The 25,947-nt window shown below is 42.6% G+C and overlaps 1 protein-coding gene across 3 annotated transcripts in view; it reads right to left on the bottom strand.

Annotated features, from left to right (window-relative positions):
* LOC138750255 (endophilin-B1-like) overlaps nt 1-25,737 on the bottom strand; it is a 30,194-nt gene extending 4,457 nt beyond the window's left edge. The window contains exons 1-2 of one of the 3 annotated variants that reach the window (XM_069912372.1): nt 25,514-25,737; nt 2,695-2,835 (exon numbers count right to left, since the gene is read on the bottom strand). In XM_069912372.1, coding sequence (XP_069768473.1) covers nt 2,695-2,835; nt 25,514-25,537 — 165 coding nt within the window. In that variant the 5' untranslated portion in view covers nt 25,538-25,737. Of the gene's footprint in view, nt 1-698; nt 2,836-5,364; nt 5,607-25,357 lie in introns of those variants that run through there. The other 2 variants (XR_011349202.1, XR_011349203.1) reach the window with 2 other exon arrangements.
* Between the last annotated feature and the right edge of the window lie 210 nt (nt 25,738-25,947).

The raw sequence follows: 25,947 nt of genomic DNA, 5'->3' as shown, positions 1-25,947 counted from the left end.
TATGGAGGAAGAGGATGCTCAACTTCATTAGAATTTGAAGAACTGGGGACTGCGGCAAAAGAAGGTCGGCCTCAAAGGGAGATGATGGATCCTGGACTGGATTCTGTGTTTCCAATTCTGGAAGGGATTGCTCAGCTCATGGAAGATATGGCAAATATATCAATGCAGATGACTCATCAGATGACTCAAGGATTTTCAGAAATGAAAACTAAAATGAACACTGTGTGTGAAGAAATAACTTTTATGAAGCAAGATATTAATGTCGTTAAGAGTGATATTACGAGATGGACACGATCAGTGGATACTGCGCAAGATCATTTTAAAAAGATTGAGGAGGCTTTCTTGAATGCAAGAGTCAAGTGGAGCGTAATAGAGAAAAAATGGCAAAAGTGGAAGATCCTTTTGTAGATTGGGGGATTCAGAAGAAGGAATTATTGAAGAAGTTTGACTCATTAGAAAACCAAAGTCGTAGAAATAATGTTAAGATAGTAGGTCTTCTGGAAGATATGCAAGGTTTGGATCCGGTGAAGGTTTTGAAGAAATGGATCCCAGAAGTGTAGGGCAGGTAATTCATTCCAGATGGACTGGAATTAGATCGAGCGAACAGAGCATTAAGGAAGAAACCATTTCCGGGCCAATTACCACGAGCAGTTTTGATTCGCTGTTTTAAATATCAAGACAGAGAGATGATCCTCCGATTGGTGGTGCAGAAAACACGGCAAAATCAGGCTCCACTGATGGTTCAAAATAATAGGGTTTTTATAATGCAGATCTGAGTCAAGAAATTATCAGAAGAGACCGAGAATTTAATTCAGCCTAAGAAGTATTGTGGCGAAAGGGATATAAATTTGCTTTACGTTATGCAGCAGTATTGAAAGCTTTTTATGGGAATTTTCAATCTCAGTTTTTTGAGAATGACCAAGATGCTTTAATATTTGCTAATTCATTGCCAGATGGACGAGGAAATGGGCGATCGTCACCATTGTCACCGAAGAGAAGAGTCAATGGGAATGGAAATGGGAAGATTGGAAAATATGGAAAGAATGGGAAAAAAGTTGAATTGATGCAAAGTCTTCTCGATATTGAAGATCCGGAACAATCAGTGGGACTGGAATCAATGGGTTGAATGTGTTTGTTTCAGTACTTTGTGAAAGTCTGACTGGGGTTGGGTGACACTGAGTCCTTTAGTCACCTGCCACTTGTGGACTTTACCACACCCAGATTTTTAGGCGGCTACTACTTTTGAGTAGCTTGTTTTGGGATTGATTTTTATCTTTTTTTTGGAATTTTTAAAATAGGTGGGGATTCTGTGACACCAGGTTCACAGAGGGAGACGTTTTAACAGTGATGTACGGTATGTTGAGGCAGATAATTTGATACCAGGAATAAAGTGGAGATCAGGTTTAACTGTGATGTACTGTAGACTGAGGCAGATACAGTGACACCAGGTTCACAGTGGGGAGGAGGTTTAATGGTGATATACGGGAGACTGAGGCAGAATCTGTGCCACCAGGTTCACAGTTGGAGAATGATCAACAATGATGTACGGTAGACTGAGACAGTTACTGACACTGGGTTCACAGCAGTGAGAAAATTGAAAAGTAATGTCCGATAAACTGTGTCAGATACTGTGACACCAGGTTCACATGGGGTGAAGGTTTAACGGTGATATACGGTATGTTGAGGTAGATAATGTGACACCAGGTGCACAGTGTGGATAAGGTTCAACGATGATGTCCGGTAGACTGAGACAGTTACTGTGACGCTGGGTTCACAGCAGTGAAAAGATTTAACAGTAACCTACGAGGAAAACGTTTAATGTTTATGAATGGTAGATGAGGCAGAAAATGTGAGATGGATTCCACAGTAGTAAGAAGGTTTAACAGTGATTTACTATAAACTGTGTCAGGTACTGTGACATCATCTTCACATTGGGGATAATGTTTAACAGTGATGTACGGTAAATTGAGATGGATACTGTGACACGGGGTGCATAGTGGGGAAGAGGTTTATCAGTGATGTACGATAGACTGAGATCAATACTGTGACACCAAGTTCACAGTAGTGAGAAGGTTTAACGGTGATGTACGGTCGACTGAGTCAGATACTGTGACACCAGGTTCACGTTGGGGAGAAGGTTTAATGGTGATATACTGTAAATTGAGATATATACCGTGACACCAGGTTCACAGTGGGGAGAATGTTTAACGGTGATGGACGGTAGACTGAGGCAGATACTATTACACCCGGTTCACAGGGGGGAGAAGGTTTAATGGTGAAATACTGTAAATTGAGATATATTCTGTGACACCAGGTTCACAGTGGGGAGAAGGTTTAACGGTGATGTATGATAGACTGAGGCAGAAACTTTGAGACAGGATTCACATTCGTGAGAAGGTTTAACATGGATGTACGATTAACAATGTCAGATACTTTGACATCAGGTTCATATTGGGGAGAAGGTTTTACGGTGATGTACAGTAGAGGGAGGCAGATACTGTGACACCAGGCTCATTGAATTGTTCATTTATCTTATTTACAACATCTAATTTATGTGCTCCATTTTTTTGTGGCAACTTCCAAACATTCCATAAACTTCAATTCTAATCATATTTTGTTCATTTAAATAGGTCACCACTAAAAGACCAAATCGTTTGGTCTCTTAAGTACACTGCACAAAATTAAATTCTTGACCTGGGTTTGGTTCAACGGCACTTCAGTCTGCTTCATTATTTTTTCAGCCCCTCGTTTTGTGCTTTCTGCTTTGCCCAGCTTATTCGCCAAATGGGCATCCAACTCTGTCTTCTCAGCCTGACCCAACGTCTCCTCTGTAAACTTAAGCAAACCAAGGAGACCAAAGTTAAAATTTTCACATTGGCATTTTCAAACACAAAACTGACGCTGTGACTTGCAGTTTCACATCAAAATCCCACTTGCTAAACTTGCAAGCAACTGAATCGCATCCAACAGCTGGAAAAATGCAAGAGCACTGCTTGGTTAATGCAAAAATTCCACCCAGTCACGTCATTAAAGGCCTCCAAGTTAACAACAGATAGCAACCTGAAAGTTAAACACAAAGATCTGTATCAGGAATATTAACGGGCTTTTAAAAAAAATCTTTTCCACTATTGAAAGAAAACTCCTCAGGGAACACCAGGCTCTTGTTGAACAATTTCTGTTGTATTCCTCAAAATGGTTTGAATCTTGATTTCAAGCAGAGTCATTTGGTGAGATTGTTGGTCCAGAACAAACCCTGCCCACACACTCCCTTAAGTACCTGCAAAATCGTGGCTCAGCTCTGCTCCATGCCAAATTTATCAAGCTTTTCTGAAGAGATAACAGACTTCAGATGCTGGTACATTGAGTCACAAAAACACTAATGCTTCCCTGAAAAACACACCTCTATCTGAAAACCAACAAGAACCTTCCCGAGTGGTAAATATCAACAAGACATAATATCATGTAACTGTTGTGTTTGTGTTGTTGGAGAATTGCCTTTCCATTCAATCAGAATTAGAGTTTTGGGTGCCGTATTTGAGAAAAGATGTGCTGGTGTTGGAGAAGGTCAGAGATGATTTACTGGAATGATATCAGGAATGAAAGGGTTAGTGTATGAGGAACAATTGCCAATTTTTCGACTGTACTAGTTGGAGTACAGAAGGATAAGGGGGACCTCAGAGGCATTTCAATGGCTGAAAGGCTTGGACAGAGTACATATGGCAAAGATGTTTCCCATGGTAGGGGATTCTAGGACAGGAGAGCATAATTTCAGGATAAAAGGGTGTCAATTTAAAACAAATGTGAAAAAATTGATTTTGTCAATGGGTCGTGAAACCCACGTGAGGTCATTGGGTGTATTTAAGGCAGAGCTTAACAGGTATTTGATACTTCAAGGAATTAAGGGTAATGGGGAGAGAGCTGGACAGTGGGGATGAGTGGAAGAATGGTGGAACAGACTCGACAGGCCAACTTCTGCTCATATATAACATAACATAACAATTACAGCACGGAAACAGACCATTAGGCCCTTCTCGTCCGCACCGAACCAAACACCCCTTTCTAGTCCCACCTCCCTGCACAATGCCCATAACCCTCCATCTTCTTCTCAACCATATACCTGTCCAACCTTTTCTTAAATAATACAATTGACTCCGCCGCCACTATTTCTCCCGGAAGATCATTCCACACGGCTACCACTCTCTGAGTAAAGAAGTTCCCCCTCATGTTACCTCTAAACCTCTGCCCCTTAATTCTTAACTCATGTCCTCTTGTTTTAATCTTTCCTCCTCTTAATGGAAATAGTCTATCCACATGCACTCTGTCTATCCCTTTCATAATCTTAAATACTTCTATCAAATCCCCTCTCAACCTTCTACGCTCCAAAGAATAAAGACCTAATCTGTCCAATCTCTCCCTATACTCTAGATGCTTAAACCCAGGTAACATTCTGGTAAACCTTCTCTGCACTCTCTCCACTCTGTTTATATCCTTCCTATAATTAGGCGACCAGAACTGCACACAGAACTCCAAATTAGGCCGCACCAACGTCTTATACAATCTCAACATCACCTCCCAACTCCTATATTCCATGCAATGATTGATAAAGGCCAGCATACTAAAAGCCTTCTTCACCACCCTATTCACGTGAGTTTCTACCTTCAGGGAACGATGTACCGTTACTCCTAAATCTTTCTGCTCTTCTGTATTCCTCAATGCTCTCCCATTTACCACATATGTCCTATTCTGATTCTTCTTACCAAAATGAAGCACCTCACACTTATCAGCATTAAATTCCATCTGCCATTTTTCAGCCCACTTTTCTAAGCAGCCCAAATCCCTCTGCAATCCTTGAAAACCTTCTTCATTATCCACTATTCCACCTATCTTAGTATCGTCTGCATATTTACTAATCCAATTCACCACCCCATCATCTAGATCATTAATGTATATAACGAACAACAATGGGCCCAATACAGATCCTTGAGGCACACCACTGGTCACCGGCCTCCAACCTGACAGACAATTATCCACTACCACTCTCTGGCCTCTCCCTTTCAGCCAATGTTCAATCCATTTGACTATCTTAAAATTTATACCTAAAGACTACACCTTCCTAACTAACCTTCCATGTGGTACCTTATCGAAGGCCTTACTGAAGTCCATATAGACAACATCCACTGCGCTACCCTCATCCACATTCCTCGTCACCTCTTCAAAAAATTCAATCAGATTGGTCAAACATGACCTTCCTCCCACAAATCCATGTTGAGTGCTCCTGATCAGACCCTGTCTATCCAGATGTTTATAAGTACTATCTCTAAGAATTTTCTCCATTAATTTACCTACCACAGACGTCAAACTTACAGGCTGATAGTTGCCAGGCTTCCTCCTTGAACCCTTTTTAAATTACGGAACCACATGCGCAATGCGCCAATCCTCCGGCACTATCCCCATATCTTGTGATCTATATCCTGCTGGAGACCAAGACAACCCTCCTCTTGTATTCCATTCTTAGAAAACATTCTGCATCGTGGTTTTATGTCACATGAACCCATTTCCGATTGAATCCCATGTTACAAATAACCCAATACAAATTCTGCATTGAGAGGACTGCAGCTTCCTCTTTTTAAAAATTGTTATAGAGCAGCTCAAATGAGATTTCTTGCTTCTTTATTTGAAAGGGATAAAATAGAATCAAATAAAATAGGAGAGGGAAAAGCAGAAGAATTATGTACAAGTGGGAATCAAAATTAATGGTTGGTGATAAAGATACACAATTGTTGAAACATTTGATTAATATATTGAATAAAATAAATGATGAAATTGGTGTAAGTGGATGTACATCACCCAGAATGGCTTTGATTCAAAATCCTAGTCTCTTTTTCAAAGGATCATCAATTTCTGGATAGCGGGTTTCGTAAGGGATTTATAAATGTTGAAGATTGTTATGAAAGGGGTCAATTAATGTCATTTGACCAACTGAGAAATAAATATCGTACAACTCATCGCAATCTTTTTTGCTATTTCCAACTAAGAGCATATTTGAAGGATAAGTTAGCACCAACCATGTTGTACTGAAATAGAAATTCCTTATAAGAGGAATTGTTAAAAAATTATTTGATGATGTCCACTTTATTACAAGTAGGAACTTTTAAGTGAGGAGTTCATAAGTTGAGACAAAGGTGGGAAATGGATCTGAATATTGTAATTGATTGGCAAATATGGGAGATCCATATAAGGAACTCAATGAAAGATATAAATTAGTTCAGTATCATTGTTTTGACATCAGTCATGTAGCAGATGTCAGCAAGGATTTTATCTGAAAGCTGCACCTGGAGTCAGGTGACTCAGGCTATTGGATTTGAAAACCTCCTCAGGAAGCTGATTTGGCAATAGAAACATAGAAGATAGGAGAAGGAGTAGGTCATTCGACCCTTCGAGCCTGCTCCACCATTCAACGAGATCATGGCTGATCTTAAAGTTCAGTACCCCGTCCCCGCCTTCTCTCCGTAACCTTTAATACCCTTATACTGAAGAAATAGATCTAATTCCCTCTTAAATACATTTAATGGACCTGTCTCTACTGCCCTCTGTGGCAATGAATTCCACAGATTCACTACCCTCTGGGTCAAGAAATTCCTCCTCATCTCGGTCCTAAATGGTTTGCCTATTATCCTCAAACCATGGCCCCGGGTTCTGGATTTTCCCACCATTGGAAACATCCCATCTGCATCCATTCTGTCCGGTCCTGCCAGAATTTTATATGTCTCTATGAGATCCCCTCTCAATCTTCTAAACTCCAGCGAGTACAATCCCAATTTCTGCAATCTTTCCTCATAAGTCATTCCTGCCATTCCAGGTATCAGCCTGGTGAATCGCCTCTGCACTCCCTCCATTGCAAGAACATTCTTCCTTAGATAAGGTGCCCAAAACTGCACACAATGCTCCAGGTGTAGTCTCACCAAGGCCCTGTACAGCTGAAGTAAAGTATCCTTGTTCCTATACTCAAACCCTCTTGATATGAAGGCCAACATACCATTTGCCTTTTTAACCGCCTGCTGTACCTGTATGCTCGCCTTCGGAGAAAGGTGTACAAGTACCCCTGGTCTCTCTGCACTTCCCCATCTCTTAATCTATTGCCATTCAAATAGTAATCTCTCCTCCAGATTGTATTACCAAAGTGGATAACCTCACATTTATCCAGATTGTAATGCATTTGCCATGTATCTGCCCAGTCCCTCAATTTATCCAAATCACACTAGAGCTTCCTGAACCCCTCTTCCATGCACACAACCCCTCCTAGGTTGTGTCATCTGCAAATTTGGAGATATTACATCCAATCCCCTCATCCAGATCATTAATGTAAATTGTGAACAGCTGGGGTCCCAGTACAGATCCCTGTGGCACCCCACTGGTCACCGCCCCCACTGGTCACCGCCTGCCACTTAGAAAATGAGCCATTTATCCCAACTCTCTGTCTTCTACCTGCCAGCCAGTTCTCAATCCACATTAATACTTTTCCCCCAATCCCATGAGCCTTGATTTTGGAAGCCAGTCAATTATGCGGGACCTTATCGAAGGCCTTTTTGAAGTCCAGGGACACCACATCCACTGGCTCTCCCCCATCTATTTTACCTGTCACCATCTCAAAGAATTCCAATAGATTTGTCAAGCACGATTTACCTTTTGTAAATCCATGTTGATTCTGTCCGATCCCTTCTCTGCTAGTCATATGCTCCACTATTACATCCTTAATAATGGATTCCATCATTTTGCCCACTACAGATGTAAGGCTCACCGGCCTATAATTCCCCGCTTTTTCTCTACCCCTCTTTTTAAATAGTGGGGTAACATTAGCTACCCTCCAATCCATGGCTACTGATCCTGAGTCTATCGAGTTCTGGAAAATAATTCTTAAAGCATCTGCTATCTGAATGTCCACTTCCTTAAGAACCCTAGGATGTAGATTATCAGGCCCTTGGGATTTATCTGCCTTCAATCCCATCAATTTCCCCAAGACCATGTCCTTAGAGATACTGATTTCTTTCAGTTCCTCCCTTGCATTAGTCTCTATGTTTCCCAACATCCTTGGGAGGTTATTTGTATTCTCTCTTGTGAAAACAGAACGAAAGTAAGAATTTAATTGGTCTGCCATTTCCTTATTCCCCATTATATATTCCCCTGATTCTGACTGCAAGGAACCTACTCTGGATTTCACCAATCTTTTCCTCTTGACATATTTATAAAAGCTTTTGCAGGTTTTTATATTTGCCGCAAGATTACTTTGGTAATTTATTTTTGCTCTCTTGATCACGTGATCCAGGGGAGTTGTAATAATTCACTTCAATGCAGCATTTTGGATCTATTGACCAGAGTTCCACACTACAGCAGTGAGGAAGGAATTCACAACTAGTTTTTCTTCTATAGTTACTTCTTACACCAGTGAAATTGAATAGAATAAAATCAGAATTATCAGATGAATGTTTGAGGTGTGGTGAAGATGTCGCAACTTTCTTGCATTCATCTTATCTTTGTCCAAATGTGAGATCATTTTGTGGAGAGCAGGGAGAGCAGCAGCGGCCCCGGCCCCGGTCCGGGCGAAGGGTAGACGGCGGCGGCCCCGATACGGGCAGGAGCAAGGGGGAGACGGCGGCCCCAGTCCGGGCACAGGGAGAGCAGCATGGGTTAAATTTGAATCAAATAAAATAGGAGAGAGGAAAAGCAGAAGAATTTATATCCAAGTGTGAATTGAAATTAATGGTTGGTGATAAAGATAAACCACTGTTGAAACATTTGATTAATATATGGAATAAAATAAATTATGAAATTGGTGTAAGTGGATATACAAATCCTCGTCTCTTTTTCGAAGGATCATCAATTTCTGAATAGCTGGTTTCGTAAGGGGATTATAAATTTTGAAGATTGTGATGAAAGGGGTAAAATAATGTCATTTGAGCAACTGAGAAATAAATATTGTATAACTCATTGCAATCTTTTTTGCACTTTCCAACTAAGGACATATTTGAAGGATATGTTAGGACCAACCATGTTGTACTGAAATAGAAATTCGTTATAAAGAGGTATTGTTAAAATGTTTACTTTGATAATGTATTCTTTATTACTAGTAGGAATTTTTAAATGAGGAGTTCATAAGTCTAGACAAATGTGGGAAATGGATTTGAATGTTGTAGTAATGTATGATATAAATTAGTTCAGTATAATTGTTTTTACATTAGTCATGTACCAGATGTCAGCAAGGATTTTATCTGAAAGCTACACCAAGAATCAGGTGAGTCACGCAGTTGGATATGAAAAGCACTGCAGGAAGCTGATTTGGCAATAGGGATCACGTGATCCAGGGGAGATGTATTAATTCACTTCAACTCAGCAGTCTGGAACTATTGACCAGAGTTCCACACTACAGCAGTGAGGAAGGAATTCACAACTAGTTTTTCTTCTACAGTTACTTCTTACACTAGAGAAATTGATTAGAATAAAATCAGAATTATCAGATCAATGTTTTAAGTGTGGTGAAGATGTAGCAACTTTCTTGCATTCAACTTATCTTTGTCCTAAAGTAAGATCTTTTTAGGGAGAATTATAAATTTTTTGGAACAAGCTACAGGAGATGTTTTTCCGCAAAATCAAACTTTATTTTTATTAGGAAATATTGAATGAACAAGGCCCAAATTAAAACTATTAATATATCAATTGAAATTTGTTAAATTAGCCTTAGTGGTGATGAGGAAATGTATTTCATTAGTTGGAAATCAGATATATTTTTAGGGATGCCAAGATGACATGCAAACATTCAAAGTTGTATTCTTTTGGAAAAAATTACATATAGCTTGAGAAATATATACTCTATGCTTTTCCAAATTTGGCACATGAAAATTCCAATATTAGGCTTCAATTTGTAATAATGCCCTTTCCATCCCTCTAGACATGGGAGATTCTCCTCTAAGTTGTAAAATTTTAATTTAGATGTGTTAAATTTCCTCGGCACCGCGAACTCTAGGGAAGCGCAGGACTAGCGCAGGGCACCAGAAAACAAGAAGACCAAACCCCATCAACATCTAGAAGCAGAGGATTCAATCCACAGGTCAGTGACAATGGAAGCAGACCAGTGAGGGGTTCTGCAGCTGAAGGACCCACACAGGTGACAGGCTGTTGGTGACTTGAGGAGAGGAACCCACGCAGGCTGTGTAAAGAAGCAGTCAAGGAACTCACACCAGGTCATGGATTCCTAGAGACTGGTTGAAGACTGGCTAAAAGGGTGTCAGACCTGGGATATGAGTGGGTGCTGAAGGATTCCTAATCGTGTCAGAGGTTCAAAACTGCCGCTCGCATTACCAATGGCTTGGATTGATCTGTGAGCACTGAAAGAGAATCCACAGACCCTCAGTGACTTGGCCCAGGATTCGGGATGGTGGGGGTGGGGGAGAGTGACTCTCATTTCCTTCCTTCTCTGGCTGCAAGAGGCATTTCAGGCAATTTCTGCCAATGGCGAATCTGTCTGTCTTTCAGCAAGAAAAAAACAATTTTGTGTGTTATGATACATTTTAAATACATGAGAGTAAATTGTCTCCTGAAATAGAGAGAGAGGTTCAAGTTTCAAACTATTATAAACTCCACTCACCAGAGCTACCTGGATTATACCTCTTCCCACTTATTTTTTTGCAAGGACACCATTTATTTTATCACAACTCCTCTGCTGCATCTGTCCTGTGACAGATTATCTATATTTTATATTGTATGTAGATATGTTTTTGAAGGATAGATTGTAGGAGTCGTGTAGGTCACAAACAAATACAAACACTTTGCAAAACAGCTCTTACGTAAAATGCAAGAGCTTTGCCGAGAGAGAGTCATGCAGGCGCTGAGAGCCGCCGAGAGCCTTTGCAAAGACTGTTTAGCTAAATAATTTCAAAAGCAGGTGCAAAATGGAATATTGTTTTTAAAACAACATATTATTGGACTCAGAAGTTAACTGTTCTAAGAAGGTCATGTGCTTTTGCAAGCAGAGAGGAGACACCAAATAGGCTTTTTGCTAAAAGAGAGAGAGATGGCAAGCTGGCATCTTGTTGAAACCCCATTTTGAAGACGGGTTGTGAGTTCTCAGTTCAGCCTGTTGAAAAACCTTGTTCTACATACAAGAGGAAATGGCTGGCTAGAAATGGTGTTTCACCTGAAATAAGGGAAACAAAAGGAACTCAATGGTGACCTGCAGAAGAGGTTATCATTTGGAAAACTCTGATGGTGAAAGTTTCTTTGGCAAGACACCAAAGTGGCTGATCAGAGGGAATCAGTTTTTGTGTGTCCAATGAGCAAGAAATCCCTCTCTGAAACCAACAAGAGCCTTCCTGGAGGGTAAACATTTACTTTTAAGCACCAGAGCTTGGTGAAAAGTCATAAATGTTGAATGCTGTGCACAGTATAAGAATTGATAGATACCGGTGAACTTGTAGGAGTGTCAAAGAACTTTATACACATTAAATACACCTGTGCTTAGAATTAGAAAGGGTTAATGTTAGGCAGTTACATTAATAGTGATAGTTTAAAGTTTCATCCTGTTTTTTTGTTTCAAGGAAATTAAAAAGACATTTGTTGAAGTATCTGTTTGTCTTGGTGATTTTCTATTGCTGCTAGGTTTTGGGGTCCTCTGGACCTGTAACAATCCCAAGTTTAGGTCCTCATACCAGGGTACCCAAAATGTCTTATTTCTTCAATAATTGCCGACCCCCATTGATAAACCCTGCACCCATATCTCCAATTATCTTTTTGCCTTTACCCCACCTCCTTTCCGGCAGAACACGAACAGAATCCCGCAGATTTCTCACTTACCACCCATCAGCTGCCACATCTGACACGTTATCCTTGGACACTTCCAACTTCAGCACCATCCTCTAACCTGCTACATCTAAACCGCTCCACTCATATCCTTTTTTCATAGGTGCACGTCTTTCTGTGACTCCCTCGACGGCACTTCCCTCTCCACCCACCTCCACCTGACGCACTCCCCATTGGAACTGCAGAAATTGCCAAACTTGTCCCTACATCTCCTCTCACCTCCATCCAAGGCCACAATCAGGCCTTCCAGGTGAGGCAGAGTTTCACATGCACCCCATCCAACCTAATCTAATACATTTGGTCGACTCAGTTGACCTCAATATCAGCAAGACCAAATACAGACTGGGTGGCCATTTTGCTAAACACATGCGCTCTGTGGATCTAAACTTGAGCTTCCTGTGACCTACCATATCAATTCTCGAACCCTTCCAGCAACATGTCTGTTGGCCCCATCCTTCGCCAAGGTGAGGGCAAACAATCTTAAAGAAAACACATTATATTCCTCCTGGGCAGCCTTAAACTCTATAGCATGAACACGAATGTTTCTAATTTAAGCAGCCACTCACCTCTGTCTGATTTCACTGTTTCCATCTCTTGATCTACTGCCCATTTGAATATAATTACTCCTTTAAGGCAGAAGACTTGACAGTGGTGTTTTCCCCATATAGCTTACATAGATACATAGAAGATAGGAGAAGGAGGAGGTCATTTGGCCCTTCGAGCATGCTCCGCCATTCAATGAGATCATGGCTGATCTTAAAGTGCAGTACCCCGTCCCCGCCTTCTCTCCGTAACCCCTAATTCCCTTATACTGAAGAAATATATCTAAATCCCTCTTAAATATATTCAATGAACCTGCCTCTACTGCCCTCTGTGGCAATGAATTCCACAGATTCACCACCCTCTTGGTAAATAAATTCCTCCTCATCTCAGTCATAAATGGTTTGCCTATTATCCTCGAACCATGGCCCTGGGTTCTGGACTCCCCCACCATTTGAAACATCCCTTCCGCATCCATTCTGTCCAGTCCTGCCAGAATTTTATATGTCTCTATGAGATCCCCTCTCAATCTTCTAAACTCCAGCGAGTACAATCCCAAATTGCGCAATCTTTCCTCATAAGTTATTCCTGCCATTCCAGGTATCAGCCTCGTGAATCACTTTTGCACTCCCTCCATTGCAAGAACATTCTTCCTCAGATAAGGTGACCAAAACTGCACACAATATTTCAGGTGGGGTCTCACCAAGGCTCTGTACAGCTGCAGTAAGGTATCCTTATTCCTATACTCAAACCCTCTTGATATGAAGGCCAACATACCATTTGCCTTTTTAACCGCCTGCTGTACCTGCATGCTCACCTTCAGTGACTGGTGCTCAAGAACCCCCTAGGTCTCTCTGCACTTCCCCATCTCCCAATCTATTGCCATTCAAATAGTAATCTGCCCTCCGGTTTGTATTACCAAAGTGGATAACCTGACATTTATCCACATTGTAGTGCATTTGCCATGTATCTGCCCAGTCCCCCAATTTATCCAAATCACACTGGAGCTTCCTGACCCGATCTTCAGTGCACACTAGCTTAGAGTCGTCTGCAAATTTGGAGATATTACATCCAATCCCCTCATCTAGATCATTAAAGTAAATTGTAAACAGTTGGTCCCAATACAGATCCCTGTGGCACCCCACTGGTCACCACCTGCCACTCAGAAAATGAGCCATTTATCCCAACTCTCTGTCTTCTATCTGCCAGCCAGTTCTAAATCCACATCAATACCTTGCCCCTAATCCCATGAGCCTTGATTTTGCATGCCAGACATTTATGTGGGACCTTATCGAAGGCCTTTTGGAAGTCCAGGTACACCACATCGACTGGCTCTCTCCCATCTATATTACCTGTCACCATCTCAAAGAATTCCAATAGATTTGTCAAGCACGATTTTCCTTTTGTAAATCCATGTTGACTCTGTCCGATCCCTTCTCTGCTAGTCATAGGCTCCGCTATTACATCCTTAATAATGGATTCCATCATTTTGCCCACTACTGATATAAGCCTCACCGGCCTATAATTCCCTGCTTTTTCTCTACCCCCCTTTTTAAATAGTGGGGTAACATTAGCTACCCTCCAATCCATGGGCACTGATCCTGAGTCTATTGAGTTCTGGAAAATAATTCAGAATGTCCACTTCCTTAAGTACACTAGGATGTAGATTATCAGGCCCTTGGGATTTATCGGCCTTCAATCCCTTCAATTTCCCCAAGACCATGTCCTTAGAGATACTGATTTTTTTCACCTCCTCCCTTACATTAGTCTCTATGTTTCCCAACATCCTTGGGAGGTTATTTGTATCGTCTCTTGTGAAAACAGAACTAAAGTAAGAATTTAATTGGTCTGCCATTTCCTTATTCCCCATTATATATTCCCCTGATTCTGACTCCAAGGGACTGTGAGAGATGAGAAAAGCTGACATTGCAATATGAACATGAAGAAATGAAGAAAATAAAATTGATAGATAAGTAAATGAATGAAGCCAGTGCAAACAACATGAGACATGGATATTAGAAGGCAGGAAGCTGACACTGTCTCAGTAAGATAAGAATCTCCTACACCAGCAAGTTCACTGAATGAAGGAGAGAAGGACAGACAATTGAGAATAGAAGTAGAGTTAGTCTGAACGAGATAAGGGTCGCCAAGCCCCGGATAGAATTAGCAAGGCTTGCATAAATAATTAGAAGACCTTAGACAGTATTAGCAAGTTATACATATATAATTAGTAAGCCATACAACAGATTTTTCAAGTATGCATATTTAACTAGTAAACCCTAGACAAGATTAATGAACCCTGCAGATGAAGGGACTGTAGCCCTGAGAGTCGGGAAGGTGTGAATGGGGACAAGGGCTAGGATGTGAATAAGGACAATGGGAATAATGGCATAAGAAGACACCGACAGGATACCCCCTGGTCCTCCAAGTATACTGAAACTGCACTTAGGCAGGAAGGATTGCCTCTGCCAAACCCATCCAGGGGGCAGAAGAATGAAAGGGGGAGGGTATTCTGATACTGAAATTTACTGTATAAAATTTGGGTGAGCCCCAGTGTATGTGTGTATTTCCAGGGTAAGGGGAAGCACCCAACTTTGCATTGTTGTTGTAATAAATGTTCTTTGTTCTCAATTTTTGTCTCAAGCAATTTCTTTAAAGGTACTTCTATTTCTAACAAATGGGGACTCGTCCAGGATCACACTCCCTCCACTGACAGAGTGCCCGACGACGAGAGTAGGTGCATCCCAGCTGATTCAGCTGGACTCATGGACGACGGGTGGCTGGTCAGTGGAAGAAGCGAGTAATATCCGAGAAGAGGCATTGAGAACAAACAACGGAAGAACGTTAAGGAAGCGTGCTAGAGCCTTGCTACTGGAACCCGGAAAGAGGAATTTTACTTGCCTATCAGTATGGGAAATATGGGTAGCAAGGAAGAGAGTTCTGGTAAAGGATGTGAGGATCAGATAACTACACACAGCCCGCTTGGGTTGATGTTATCTGACTGGGGCACGGGAAGGACCCGTGGAAAGGACAAACTGACCATGGTCAGGTATTGTTGTAGGGACTGGGTTAAATACCCGATAAAAGGGAGCTCCGTGTACTGGCCAAAACTTGGATCCGAGGATGTCTGGATGTGTCATGCTTTGAACATCTGGCTCTATCAAAACCAGAGAGAGAACCTAGAGAGCAAGGAATATGCAGCCTGCTGGCTTAGGGGATCGTGTGATCAATTGGTTTTGAAAGAAAAAGAGTACAGGGACAAGAGAGATGAGGAACCTTTTGTCCCTGAACCACAAGGGTGGGATGTGCTACATTCCCTCCCTCCACCTTATGTTCCTCCTATGCCGGCTCCTATCTTTCCTCCCCCTCCTATAACCTACCCTTCTGCACCTTCCCCACCTCCCCCACCACTAGAGAAGAGAGCAGGAGTGGTATGATGACTCGCTCACAAAGCACTCGATTACCACCCCCGTTGACAGGAGAGAGAGGAAACTTTAATTCAGAACAGTGTGAGACTCTTCAGGAAGAAAGGGCAGAGCCCCCCAATCCATCTCCCAGGGGGCAGGAACCCAGACCTAATAAGCCAGAAACCAACTGGATGCGACCCCTGCGGGAAGTTCCCGTAGGAGAGGGTCTCGGTTTCATAAATGTGCCCCTGACCAGTACTGAAGTGCGTAACTTTAAGAAAGAACTCACCTCCCTGATAGAAGATCCCCAGGGATGTGCCGAACAGTTAGACCAATTTTTGGGACCAAATCTATATACTTGGGAGGAATTAACATCTATCTTTAGGACCCTGTTTACTTTGGATGAGCGTGGAATGATCCGCCAGGCAGGGATTAAAGTCTGGGATAGGAGAAAGTAAATTCCCCTTGGCAAGACCTAATTGGGATAAAAATACCAATGACGGTCGGGTATTGATGGAAGAGTACAGGGTTAATTTGATAAGAGGAATCAAGGAATCTGTCCCAAAGGGACAAAATTTCAAGAAAGCCTTTGAGTTTCCCAAGGTCCCGACGAGACACCCTCCGCATTTCTGAATAGATTGCGCACGGCAATACAGCAATATGGGAGTCTCGACATAGTATCCCCAGCAGGGCAACAATTGGTACTAACTGGTTTTGTTACCAACTCAGCCCCCGACATTAGAAGAAAATTACAAAAAACAGAAAATTGGCATGAGCAAGGAATTACCCAGCTACTACAGATTGCACAGAAAGCATTTGTCCAGAGGTCTGAAGATAAGCAAATAGGGAAGGCAAAAACATTAATCCAAGCAGTCAGAGAGGTAGTAGATGAGCGACATAAAAAGGATAGGGACTGTGTGCCAGCTCCTGTATGCGGTGAGGGAAGCCACGGGTGGGGAAGTGCGGACCCCAGTGGATGGAGGAGTAGAGGAGGATTCCGGGGACGAAGACCCTTCCCGGGGCACCTTAGAAACCCAGGTAGAGATTGGGAAACGGGAACATTTGTCTGTTTCCATTGTAAAAAGGAAGGACACTTTAAAAAGGATTGCCCACTGCGAGCCAGGGACACACGATCCTATGCCCTGATGGAAGCAGATTATGAATAGGGGGGGTCACGGTTCTCAGTCAATACACACTGTGGGGCTGCACGGAGAACCATTAGTTAATTTATGCATAGGACCCCACAGTGACAACATGATATTTTTAGTTGATTCTGGAGCAGCCCGATCTAGTATTTTACACCAACCAAAGGGGGTTAAAATAGAAGGGACAATGATAGTTTCGGGGGTGGGAGGAAGAGACTTCACAGTCCCTGTATTAAGAGAGGTCAGAATCCAAATGGGAAATAAGGTAATAGTAGAGGATCTTCTACTACTTCCCCAGGCTGGAGTATGCTTATTAGGACGAGACTTACAGGACCAATTGGCTATCGGTACCAGACCATTAGAATCAGGCATCGGGATTCAATTTTATATTTTAAGCGAGGAAGATCGAGAACTTATCAATCCAAGAGTATGGGCAGAAAAAGGCAATAGAGGAGTTTTAGACATTCCTCCCCTCCAAGTTACTTTAAAAGACTTGCAACAAACAATTAGAAGAAAACAGTACCCAATTCCTATGGCTGGCTGCAAAGGTCTGCAGCCCGTAATTGACCAGGTGCTTAAGGATGGTATACTCGACCCTTGTATGTCACCCTTTAATACCCCGATTTTACCTGTCCAGAAACCAGACGGTACCTATCGATTAGTACAGGACTTAAGGGAGTTGAACAAAATCATTCTTACCCGTCACCCTGTTGTACCTAATCCCTATACGATCATGAGTAAAATCGATCCCCATAGTAAATGGTTTAGTGTGATTGACCTCAAAGTTGCTTTCTGGACCTGTCCGTTAGCAACAGAAAGCAGAGACATGTTTGCCTTTGAATGGGAAAACCCTTTTACTGGACGTAAAAATCAATACCAGTGGACTGTCCTTCCTCAGGGCTTTACAGAATCTCCAAATTTATTCGGTCAGGTCCTGGAACAGATACTAGATGAGGCTCCTCGGAGAGACAATTGTCAGCTAATACAATACGTAGACGACTTGTTAATTATTGGAAGAACATACGAATTGGCTAAAGAATTTACTGTTGCACTTTTAAATTTTTTAGAAAAAAAAGGTCTTAGAGTGAGCGAATCCAAATTACAATTTGTTCAATCAGAATTTAAATACTTAGGTCATCTGGTAAGTCAGGGAACTAGGAAAATAAGTCCAGAGAGGATACGTGGTATTCTGCAGATTCCCCCTCCCAAAAATGCCAAGGAATTTAGGAAATTCCTTGGCTTAGTGGGATTCTGTAGAATCTGGATGGAAAATTATTCTAGCCTTGTCAAATTTCTTTACGATAAACTCACGATTATAGAAACCGAAGCTCTAGTCTGGACAGACGATGAGATTAAAGATTTTGACTTCGTTAAACATAGCCTTACGCGTGCCCCAGTCTTGGCACTACACAACTTAAATAAGCCTTTTGATTTATATACTAATGCCAAAGGAGGTGTAGCCACCGGAGTACTAACCCAGGACAGGGCAGGCTATAGACAACCAGTGGCTTTTCTATCAAAGATTTTAGACCCCTTTTGTCGTGGCTGGCCAGAATGTGTACAAGCCATCGCAGCCACTGCTGTTTTAGTTGAGGAAGGATGGAAAATTACTTTCGGCGCCCTTATGATAGTTCACACCCCTCACACAGTCCGCAATATTCTCTTACAACGTGCTGGGAGATGGCTCACGGACCCTAGAATTTTAAAATATGAAACGATCCTAATGGATAAGGATGATTTGACCTTGCTCATGACTAAAACCCTTAACCCAGCAGCCTTCCTCATTGCTCCAAATTTGGACAATTCCACAAATGAATTAGAACATGAGTGCTTAGAAGTCATAGATCTACAAACCAAAATTAGGGAAGATCTAACTGATGTCCCTTTAAAAGAAGGTGAAAGGTGGTTTATTGACGGCTCTTCACGATGCATTGCAGGAACTCACGAAAGTGGGTATAGTGTAGTGGATGGGAAGCAAGGACTAGTGATTGAAGCCGGTCGCCTCCCTGGTCATTGGTCAGCGCAATCCTGTGAATTATACGCCCTATGTAGAGCACTCCACGGTTTAGAGAACAAAATAGACACTATCTACACTGACTCTAAGTACGCTTTTGGTGTAGTCCACACCTTTGGGAAGATCTGGAAAGAACGGGGAATGATAACTGGTAAAGGACAGAAGTTAGCCCATGAACACTTAATTGTCCAATCCCTAGATGCTCTGACGCTCCCGACTGAAATAGCCGTAGTACATGTCCGAGGACATCAAAGTGGTGACAGTCCTGAAGCTCACGGCAACAGACAGGCTGCACTTGCGGAAAAGATTCACATCCACCTATTACTGCCCAAACCACTAGAGATTAAAAAAAGCCCCATCTTTTTACGGGAAGAGGAGGTCTCAATGAAAGATCAGGGATTTCGCCAAACTGCCGACGGGTTGTGGTGGACAGCAGACGGACGTCAAGTCCTTAACAAAGCATTAGCCCGCCAAGTGGTAGATCAGCTACACCAACAGACACATTGGGGAACTCAGGCGCTTGTTGATGCCTTTCAACGATCCTTACACTGCTCCGGCATATATACAATTGCTAAACTCACTACTCGCGGTTGTCCGATCTGTCAGAGAATCAAAAAGAAATCTATGTGCCCTGTACTGCCTGGCGGTCGCGACATCGCAGTTAGCCCGTTTCAACGCATACAAGTTGATTTTACAGAACTTCCTAAAAGTGGTATTTACAAATACCTTCTAGTCATGGTAGATCATTTTACACGATGGGTTGAAGCTTTCCCCACCCCGAATGATCGAGCTATCACTGTAATCGGAATACTTATTGAATCTGTGATTCCAAGATATGGTCTGATTCAAACCATTGATTCAGACCGAGGAACACATTTTACCTCTCAGGTTCTCCAGGGTGTCTGCAAGAAACTGGGAATAGACTGGCAACTACATACCCCATGGCACCCCCAAAGTTCAGGTCGAGTTGAAAGAATGAATCAAACTTTGAAAAATCAACTCACTCGACTTCATGAAGAGACTGGCCTCTCCTGGATTAAATCTTTACCATTAGCCCTGCTTAGAATTCGCACAGCCCCTCGTAAAGACCTTGCAGTCTCACCATACGAAATAATGTTTGGACTTCCATTTATGGGATTCCACACTGATACCCCTATCCCTGAGGCTAATGATCAATACATTTCAAAATTTCTACAGGGTCTTTCTACTTCTATACACGACCTGAAACAGAAGGGATTATTAGCCCAAACTCCACCCCTGGAATTTCCTATCCATTCTATTAAACCTGGTCATTGGGTTTATGTCAAAGCATGGCAAGATAACCAACTGAAACCTGCCTGGGATGGTCCCTACTGTGTCCTTTTGATTTCAGACGCTGCCGTGCGAACAGGAGAAAAAGGCTGGACCCACATCCAACGGATTAAACCAGCTACCGAACCACAGGATCAAGACAGTCAAACTCAACCCTCCACCTGGCGTGCAGTGCCTCATCCTTCTGACCTGAAACTTACACTACGCTGTGAAAAAGTGCCGTAATGTTGTTTTTATTCTTTATTGTATTGTTTAATTGTTGCTTCTCCATTTCTGGGACATCACTTAATTACTCGCAATGTATTAAGTCCTCCTGGAATAGGGGCAGCAGAGGTCACAATTTTTTTCCTTTAGAGTTTAGACAAGGTGTAGATTTAGTTTTTAGCCATAGTAAGATATGTTTTAATAAGGGATTCCAATACGGACCAGGGGACCAGAACAGCTGTAGAGACCATCACTTAACTTGCCACATAGATATTAAAGGTATGAGTTCTAAACCTGTAGCACAAAGAGAGCGATATGACACAAACACACTGAATGTTAGTAACCAATGCACCTGTCAGAGAGAGAGAGAGAAGACGTTTGCTAATGTACACAGACAGGCTTCGACTCACAACTTCAATTCTACTCAGACTGTTACATACATCTCTAATCGTAATGCACAATTCTCCCCAGACTGGTCTTTTCTCAAACATCCTTTGGGTTCCGCCAGCATTTACAATCCTTACTACTGCATCGTTAAGGGAAGTTCCAGTTATAAACTGCAACAGCGGCTACAGATCGCTATCGCTCCTTGCCATCTGAAACATCTAATCAGACTCCATGCAGCCTTGGGCATTATCATCCAACACAACACAATGGCCCTGAGGTTACGGGCTGAAGATAAACAACGTTGACCAGACACACTTCAACAACACCGCCTGCCTCTCGATTACAGCTTCGCTGCTGAACGCAGCACTTGTGAAAGACTCCTTAAAGACACTACTCACAACGGGAAGGCGGTTAAGAACACTTCTTCAGGACATCAAAAAACTTTCCATGCCCAGGGACAGACTTTGCAACCTCGGTCCTCTGCGGGATGGAATGGACTTTTCACCGGTTACTGGAATCTGATACTCGCAACCCTTTTAACAGCTGGACTCATTACTCTCACCATCTTACTGCTTCCCTACATACGGACTTGTTCTTTCTTTGGCTTGGCTTCGCGGACGAAGATTTATGGAGGGGGTAAAAAAGTCCACGTCAGCTGCAGGCTCGTTTGTGGCTGACAAGTCCGATGCGGGACAGGCAGACACGATTGCAGCGGTTGCAGGGGAAAATTGGTTGGTTGGGGTTGGGTGTTGGGTTTTTCCTCCTTTGCCTTTTGTCAGTGAGGTGGGCTCTGCGGTCTTCTTCAAAGGAGGTTGCTGCCCGCCAAACTGTGAGGCGCCAAGATGCACGGTTTGAGGCGTTATCAGCCCACTGGCGGTGGTCAATGTGGCAGGCACCAAGAGATTTCTTTAGGCAGTCCTTGTACCTTTTCTTTGGTGCACCTCTGTCACGGTGGCCAGTGGAGAGCTCGCCATATAACATGATCTTGGGAAGGCGATGGTCCTCCATTCTGGAGACGTGACCCATCCAGCGCAGCTGGATCTTCAGCAGCGTGGACTCAATGCTGTCGACCTCTGCCATCTCGAGTACTTCGACGTTAGGGGTGTAAGCGCTCCAATGGATGTTGAGGATGGAGCGGAGACAACGCTGGTGGAAGGTTCTAGGAGCCGTAGGTGGTGCCGGTAGAGGACCCATGATTCGGAGCCGAACAGGAGTGTGGGTATGACAACGGCTCTGTATACGCTTATCTTTGTGAGGTTTTTCAGTTGGTTGTTTTTCCAGACTCTTTTGTGTAGTCTTCCAAAGGCGCTATTTGCCTTGGCGAGTCTGTTGTCTATCTCATTGTCGATCCTTGCATCTGATGAAATGGTGCAGCCGAGATAGGTAAACTGGTTGACCGTTTTGAGTTTTGTGTGCCCGATGGAGATGTGGGGGGGCTGGTAGTCATGGTGGGGAGCTGGCTGATGGAGGACCTCAGTTTTCTTCAGGCTGACTTCCAGGCCAAACATTTTGGCAGTTTCCGCAAAGCAGGACGTCAAGCGCTGAAGAGCTGGCTCTGAATGGGCAACTAAAGCGGCATTGTCTGCAAAGAGTAGTTCACAGACAAGTTTCTCTTGTGTCTTGGTGTGAGCTTGCAGGCGCCTAAGATTGAAGAGACTGCCATCCGTGCGGTACCGGATGTAAACAGCGTCTTCATTGTTGGGGTCTTTCATGGCTTGGTTCAGCATCATGCTGAAATACGGACTTGTACACATCGTTTAACTCATCAACCCTTTCGTCAGAACACTTACACCCAAAGGATGTACGATTCTCAACATCTTTCTGAGGACATGGAAACTGCTATCCGTTTATTGACCAGCTGGGAAAACCAACAAGTTCCACTTTACCGCATCAGTAATACAGATCTAAAAGAAAACGGAGGATTGTGAGAGTCCAGTAACACTGAGATCAGTAACACTGATCATTGTGTGAGATCACTATTACTGATCTAAAAGAAAAGTGAGGATTGTGAGAGATGAGAAAAACTGACATTGTAATATGAACATGAAGAAATGAAGAAAATAAAATTGATACATAAGTAAATGAATGAAGCCAGTGCAAACAACATGAGACATGGATATTAGAAGGCAGGAAGCTGACACTGTCTGAGTAAGATAAGAATCTCCTACACCAGCAAGTTCACTGAATGAAGGAGAGAAGGACAGACAACTGAGAATAGAAGTAGAGTTAGTCTGAACGAGATAAGGGTCGCCAAGCCCCAGATAGAATTAGCAAGGCTTGCATAAATAATTAGAAGACCTTAGACAGTATTAGCAAGTTATACATCTATAATTAGTAAGCCATACAACAGATTTTTCAAGTATGCATATTTAACTAGTAAACCCTAGACAAGATTAACGAACCCTGCAGATGAAGGGACTGTAGCCCTGAGAGTCGGGAAGGTGTGAATGGGGACAAGGGCTAGGATGTGAATAAGGACAATGGGAATAATGGCATAAGAAGACACCGACAGGATACCCCCGGTCCTCCAAGTCTACTGAAACTGCACGTAGGCAGGAAGGATTGCCTCTGCCAAACCCATCCAGGGGGCAGAAGAATGTAAGGGGGAGGGTATTCTGATACTGAAATTTACTGTATAAAAGTTGGGTGAGCCCCAGTGTATGTGTGTATTCCCAGGGTAAGGGGAAGCACCCAACTTTGCATTGTTGTTGGAATAAATGTTCTTTGTTCTCAATATTTGTCTCGAGCAATTTCTTTAAAGGTACTTCTATTTCTAACAGGACCTACTCTGGATTTCACCAATCTTTTCCTCTTGACATATCTATAAAAGCTTTTGCAGTTGGTTTTTATGTTTGCCGCAAGCTTACTCTCGTAATTTATTTTTGCCCTCTTGATTAATCCCTTTGTCCCCCTTTGCTGCATCTTGAACTGTTCCCAGTCTTCGGATTTGGTACTTATTTGGCCAATTGATATGCTCTCTCTTTGGACATAATGCTGTCTCTAATTTCCCTTGTTATACACGGTTGAGTCACCTTTTTTGGTATATTTTTATGCCAAACTGGTATAAACGATTTCTGCAATTCTTCCATTAGATCTGTGAATGCTTTCCATTGTCTATCCACCGTCAACCCCCCCCCCCCCATAAACACCACCCAATCAATCTTACTCAACTCCCATCACATACCATCATAATCCCCTTTATTTAAATTCAGGACCTTAGTCTCGGTTTTAATTTCTTCACTCTCCATGTCGAGTGTGAATTCGATCATATTGTGATCGCTCCTACCCAAAGGACCTCGTACAACAAGATTGCTGATTAGCCCCTTTTCATTGCGTAATACCCAGTCTAAAATGGCCTGCTCCCGAGCTGGTTCCTCGACATATTGGTCTAGATAACTGTCCCGTAAACATTCAAGGAACTCCTCCTCCTCAGTATTTTTACAGATTTGGCTAGTCCAATCAATATGTAAATTAAAGTCTCCGACAGCTGTTCCCTTATCTAATTTCTCTTTTTATGCCTTCCCTCACCTCTACATTACTATTTGGAGGCCTATATACCACCCCCACTAACGTTTTCCGCCCCTTGCTATTCCTCAGTTCTACCCATATAGATTCAGTATCTTCCGAGTTAATATCCTTTCTGTCAATCGTGTCGGTCCCTTCTCTCACCATCAATGCTACCCCACCCCCTTTTCTTTCTTGCCGATCCCTCCTAAATATCGTATACCCTGGGATGTTGAGTTTCCAGGCTTGCCCACCTTGCAGCCATGTTTCTGTAATCCCAATCAAATCATATTTGTTTGTCTCAATTTCCACAGCCAATTTATCTACCTTGTTCCGAATGCTTCTTGCATTAAGATATAAAGCCTTCAAATGTGCTTTTTTTACCTTCCCTGCTCTATCTGATTTTTTTACTTTCGCTGCCCAACCTAACTTTTCCTATTTTATCTTTCCTGTCCTTTGCACTATCAAATTAGTTTAAACCGCATCCGACGGCTGTACCAAACCTAGCTGCCAATATATTGACCCCTTTTTGGTCTAGGTGTAACCCATCCTTCTTGTAAAGGTCATGACTTCCCCAAAAGAGATCCCAATGATCCAAGAAGCCAAAACCCTGTCTTTTACACCAGCCCCTCAGCCACACATTCATTTGTCTTAACCTTCCATTTTTGTCCTCAGTTGCACTTGGCACAGGTAGCAATCCAGAGATCACCACCCTGGCGGTCCTTTTTCTTAGCTTCTGTCCCAGCTCGCTGTAATCCTTTTTTAGTACCTCCTCCCTCTTTTTATCTATGTCATTGGTACCCAATGAGGCATATACCAAGACATCAGGCTGCTCACAGTCTCCTTTCAGAATACTCTGGACCCGATTTGAGATATTCCCGTACCCTTGCACCAGGGAGGCAGCATGCCATGCGGGTATACCTATCTGGCTCACAGAATCTCTTGTCTGTACCTCTGACAATGGAGTCCCCAATGACCACTGCATTCCTCCTCACCTTTTATCACCTTGATCCTGAATGTTGAATGTGTAAGTTCATGTAATTTCCCCGTCTCTGTCGGTTTCTCCCTCCTAATTAGAAGTGTAGAGGCTTGCCTAACATATCAACCCTGTTGTCCTGTTTCCATCCCCGAAATAAATGTGTGCTTTGTACCTCCGCTTTGGTCTGGTTCTTCATCTGTGGGACCCACACGAATCTGACAACAATGGAGGAGGGGAAGCAAAGTATGTCAAAATGTGTTATTGCCTATGAACAGAGGCAATAGAATATTAAATTTATGTTATGACAGAGTATAAGATATTTTGAAGACGCTACATGGAAGAAATTCTTCAAACAATTAAACACAAATACGGAGAGGCAAGTGGGACCTTCTTCTGTTTTCTCCCACTTAGATCATTCTTAAGAGAAAGATAGGGACCAACATTGACTCCACCTAAAATTAGTGAAATGGAACAAAGAGTTGGATGGGAAATACACCCAAAGTTATCAATGAAATGTACGATGCTCTCCAGAGAGAAAATCCAAAACCAGGATAGCAGAGGTCAGGAGAAAGATGGGAGTCGGGCTTGGATGTGACGATTTCAGAA

This window comes from Narcine bancroftii, unplaced genomic scaffold, assembly GCF_036971445.1.
Source record: "Narcine bancroftii isolate sNarBan1 unplaced genomic scaffold, sNarBan1.hap1 Scaffold_110, whole genome shotgun sequence".
NCBI lineage: Eukaryota > Metazoa > Chordata > Chondrichthyes > Torpediniformes > Narcinidae > Narcine > Narcine bancroftii.
Note: the sequence above shows the minus strand (reverse complement) of the source record. Positions and strands in the feature narration are given on the sequence as shown.